This window comes from Theobroma cacao, chromosome 8 (assembly GCF_000208745.1).
Source record: "Theobroma cacao cultivar B97-61/B2 chromosome 8, Criollo_cocoa_genome_V2, whole genome shotgun sequence".
Taxonomy (NCBI): domain Eukaryota; kingdom Viridiplantae; phylum Streptophyta; class Magnoliopsida; order Malvales; family Malvaceae; genus Theobroma; species Theobroma cacao.
The window spans coordinates 7,663,238-7,668,335 of NC_030857.1; the positions used below are offsets into that span (position 1 = coordinate 7,663,238).

General features: G+C 33.8%; 1 protein-coding gene across 1 annotated transcript; it reads left to right on the forward strand.

Annotated features, from left to right (window-relative positions):
- On the forward strand, window positions 1,582–4,340 carry LOC18592458 (protein DMR6-LIKE OXYGENASE 2). The gene is made up of 4 exons (XM_007019212.2): window positions 1,582–1,809; window positions 2,071–2,291; window positions 3,060–3,390; window positions 3,839–4,340. Exons 1-4 carry the CDS (start codon window positions 1,582–1,584, stop codon window positions 4,088–4,090), a joined length of 1,032 nt encoding a protein of 343 aa, XP_007019274.2. The 3' UTR covers window positions 4,091–4,340.

Sequence of the window (5,098 nt, forward strand, 5' to 3'; positions counted from 1 at the left end):
GAAATTAAGAAAATAAAAAGAAAAGGAAACCGGGTGACATGGAAATAGGAAAAAAAAGTTTCCAAAATGATTTTGTTTTGGAAAATTAGGTAACTAATTTTTCTTTATTTTTTATTTGCATGTCACTTTTTATATAAAGGGAATTTTATTGAATTAGTTTAAAATAACATCCATTGGACACCTGGAGAGTCCACTAGTAACAAATAAGAAATGTTTACAGGGAAAACATCATAAACTTGTAATCTTATACTTAAATCATCATGATGAGTGGTTATTCAATCGGTATACTGATTGACTTCACGATATATATGAGATAAGTGGCATTCCTATTTCTTATGAAATAACTGTCTGATTGATTGTAATTGCTGGATATTTGGCTCAATAGTTATATTTTTTGCATGTCACTTAATCATTGGATATAAAATACTGACATAAAATGTCACTACGAAGATACGTTAATATTTACAAGTCGAACGATTATGAATATACCATTTAAGTAACGTTGATGACAAAACAAAGAAAACCCCAAAGATTTAAGTAAATAATCCGTTAGAAAAAACTGTTGAAAAGAAAGATCCTACATATATAGAGGTATGCTGACGAGTCACGGCATCGTTTGCTGAGGGAAGCCTTGAGCCTTTTTGTTTAGGTCACTCTGGAGTCACCTGCAAGTTGCAATTGTAAAAGAATTAAAAAATTAAACCTCAAACCCCGCTAACAACAAGATTCCCATTTCCATGTGCCTCTACAGCTTCACTAACCTTGTCATTGTCTTTATCTACGTAATTTTTTTTCAAAAACAAATTTATGGATTTCCGCAACCAGTTTGTTATTACAATTTTCTTACTTTTTTAACAAGAGACTTTTCATGGCACCAAAATCTGAGTCTGAGTTGGGCAAAATAAAATTTATACAAGCATCCAAAAAATAGATCACAGTTCACTGCCTCAGAACCATCAACTCGGCAAAAAACAATATGAGACCAGAAACACAACACAACCTAATTAAGCAAACATAAATACAAGACCACGTAATTTTAATTATAAGAGTAAATTATAAAAGGGTACAAGATTTTAATTGTTTTGCTAATTGTGGAGGTGGCTATTGTTGACGAGGTATTGCATACTCATGTACGATGAAATATTATTTAATTTCTTTAAAAATAAATTGTTAAAAATCAAGAAAGGGTATGTTTTTTTTTTCTGCAATCTAACTATAGTAAGGAGGATTGTTGTTTTAAAAAAGTGGTATACTAATGAAGGAGAAAAGTGGATATCTTTTGTTGATCAAGAGAAATAGAGAAGGTAGGTATGGGTTTAATGATTTGAACTTTAAATATAATATATGAGAAGACTAATTAAGTTGGTTAGATACCAAGTGGATCTAAATAGTTATAATATTCTTTTTTAGGTCCTTTATAATGCAAAATAAAACAATAAATTGGTCCGGGATTCATCTATAAAAGGGGCCAAAGCACGTCCCTCCATGCATGCAAAATCCAGCTCTTCCCATCTCCAAAAAGCTCTTCAATATCTTTGTGCTTTGTGATCTTTGTCTGTTTTTCTTTCTCTTCTGTGACATATGGCTACCAGGGTTGGGGTGCTTAGTAAAAAGTCCTACGGTTTGAAAGACGAAGCCATTTCTCATTCCCATGACTCCATGAATTCCGTCGATCTTGTTTCAGCCACTGATCATCATGATGAAATCCCCACAGTTGACTACTCCTTGCTATTTTCTGATGATCATGTTGAACGGGCTAATGCCCTGGAACACCTAGGCAAAGCATGCCAGGAATTTGGTTTCTTTTATGTATGACCCTCCAATTTTGTTCTCTTAATTGGAATATTTCATTAGAGTCACTTTTATATACATGTTTCATAAAAGAAAACCATCTTGAAGATCCATACAGAGTAAAGCAGTATTTCATTTATATGATCGCGAGTGTTGACTAATTAAGAAACTGCATGCATAGTTTTAACTTTTTATGAGAGGAATTGTTTCATTCTTTTCAGAAAAATATATCTTGACATAATCCGTTTTGTTTGAGAAGGAAATTTTTCATTTTTGCAGCTGGTAAATGGTGTTGCAGAAGGTGTGGTTGAAGGAGCATTGAAGGGAATTTCGGATTTCTTTGATCTGACAAAACAGGAGGAGAGGAGTGAGTACTTAAAGAAGAGTTCCAAGGATAGGATAAGGTGGGGTCTAAGAAGCCATTCTGGAGAAAACAGAGAGTTCCTAAAGGTAGTGGCACATCCCCAGTACCACTGCCCTAGCAAACCCGCCAATTTCAGGTATATGAACCAACCTATCATTTTCTTTCTTTTTTTTTATGGATATAATTAACTTTGGTCACTGAGCAAAAAAAAAAAAAAATTAACTTTGGTTATTAACTATATATATAGCTTATAAAAAAGGACAGCAGAGATTTCATTAACAACAAAAATAAGAGCAATTATATAACAGTGACCAACCTGTAGGTGATGGGAAATAACTTAATGATATTCATATTTATAGTTATAAAAAGATATTACATCTCAATTTTATTCCCTTTTTGCTATTGAAATTAAGAAATTGAAAAAAGAGCAGTGCAATTTAATTAAAATTTTAATTTCCTAGTAATATATCCATAAATCTTTTTAAAGCTTCGTATCTTATATTATATATTTGATTAACAGTATATATATATATATATTGATTTTTTATTTGGAGCCTTAGAGTCACTTTCTTTTCTACATCTGATCAATAGTTATTCCACGTATTTTGACATTGATTCGTTGAAGGTATTGAATTTTGGTGGTGAATTACATGCATGACATTCTATTTAGAGTCTCACATAAAGTTGCATGATCAGAATTCAGAAACATAAGTTATCTTTCTTTTTGTTCTGAATCATCTTAGAAGAATAGAATAAAATAAAAATAAATATAACAAAAACGGAAATAACGAATCTCTAACCGTATCCTTAAATCAGGCACTCATCTTTAGATCAGTTATTTAATTTTATTAGAAATAAATAGTTGTTGATGGCTTCACATGGGGTATTTTCTATATATTGACAGAGATGCCATTGGAGAGTACTACAAAAGGTTCCATGAGGTTGAACTTGGTTTAGCTAAAGCAATCTCAAAAATTTTAGGATATGAAGAACCCTATATTGAGAAGGAATTCGAGCTAGAAGCAGGCTTCGATGTTTCTGCCATGAATCTATATCCTCCATCCTTCCACTCCAAAGGTTCCATCGGTGTGCCTGATCATACAGACCCTGGCCTTTTTGTTTCCCTCATACAAGATGTTAATGGCGGCCTTCAAGTGCTCTCTCATAATGGAAAGTGGATCAGTGTTAACATACCCCGAAACGCCATTTTCATAAACCTTGGGGATCATCTTGAGGTATATATACCCTTGAATTACTGACAATTAGCATACTATTACGCATCCAGATCTCTTATTGGACGTTAATCTTACAAAAATTACACTAGATTAATCTATAACCAATTCAATTGGAAAACAATAGAAACATCCGGATTTGTGTAAAATCTAAATGATTTTTAAGTCGAATTCAGGTTTTGCTTTATAAAAGACATACACTGGGAGAAGGACGAAAACGTTTTGGATAATACAAATTCATAAGCCTTTTCTTTTTGTTGCTTAACCATTGGATTACCTTTTTACTCCCTTTCTTGACCAACTCCCAACCGGTCAACCCACTAAGTATGTTTTCCCAAAATCAGGTGCGTGTCGATGTTTAATTGTTAATATATTTGCGTAGATCAACGTAATTGATTATTAGGGTAGTATTTTTTGTTGTCCCTATACAATTAGTGATTTTTTTATGCAGATTTTAACCAATGGCAAGTACAAGAGTCATATTCATCGAGTAATCCTGGATAACAACGAAGTCAAAAGAATCTCCATGGCTACACTTCATGGACCTTCACTGGACGCATTCGTGGCCCCAGCGCCAGGGTTCGTGGATGAGTCTCACCCACCAGCCTACCGAGGGGTGACCTACAAGGAATCCTTGGAGTTTAATGGTTACGATGAAATCGATGTGCAGTCATCTATTGGACAGCTTCGAATATCCATCTAATGTCATGAGCACAACTGAGAATATCGAAGATGATGTGTTTACTAGCTGTTGATCGTCTATGTCTTAATTGTGTTTGACTCATCAACTGATCGCCATATATATAGTAATATAATATAAAAGTGTTGTGTGTGTTTATAATAGCTGTTAGTGTTTGGGAGAACACAAGAAGAATATGGTAATATAGAAAGAAGTTTTTGTAGTTGTCCAATGGTTTGATGTTCTTCTCTTTTGGGGAATTTCTAGATTAGGTAGATTATGAACTCAAATGTAACTTTACTATGTTTCCTAATAAAATCCGGAGGTAAGTTATTAAAGGGTGGAATGTTTGAACCTTTGTGAGTGGTACCATGTTTAACTTGCGGTCGAAACCTATATGGATTTTTTTTTTTTGAAGAAAGATGAATTTCATTAATCATCAAGAAACAGTACATTTTGAGAATAACTAATATAACAATATAAAACCTCTCCACCCAATAAACTTCGTTACGATCCTAAGACATGATTTCAGAGCCTCGTTAAAATCTTTTCAAGAAAAAACCTAATGGGAAAAAATAAAAAATAAGGAAAAGAGTACTCTAAAAAACATGTATTTCTCTAATTTCAAAGCTCTACAATCATTACCCATCTTTTGCTTCATGTGACCCAATCCAATCTTGTCTTAAGACACTTAGGATTTGCAAAGCCTCCAAACTTGTCCATATAAGCTGATCATTCTCATGTTGTAGCATCCTTCTCCGGTGGGCAATTGAATGAGCACATCAATTGACTTACCTTGTACAATGTGATGCATCAATGCAGCTTAGTTGCTCCACGAGCAGGCTGCAATCCTCAACAATGTTCCTTGCACCACCTTTATAATTCTTCTCTCGGAGCTAGCCAACAACCAGAGTACCGTCCAGCTCTATCTCCTTTACAGCTAAGTTCTCTTGACAACATACATATAAAGACCAAGCTAATGCATTCAATTCGACTTCAGCCACAAAGGATCACACCTGAATTTTTTAACCC

Bases quoted from the DNA above. Each gene is read 5' to 3' on its own strand.
- LOC18592458 (XM_007019212.2), top strand. From the start codon at position 1,582: ATGGCTACCAGGGTTGGGGTGCTTAGTAAAAAGTCCTACGGTTTGAAA. The intron at 1,810-2,070 runs GTATGACCCTCC...TCATTTTTGCAG, and splicing joins AGGAATTTGGTTTCTTTTAT to CTGGTAAATGGTGTTGCAGA. The intron at 3,391-3,838 runs GTATATATACCC...TTTTTTATGCAG, and splicing joins ACCTTGGGGATCATCTTGAG to ATTTTAACCAATGGCAAGTA.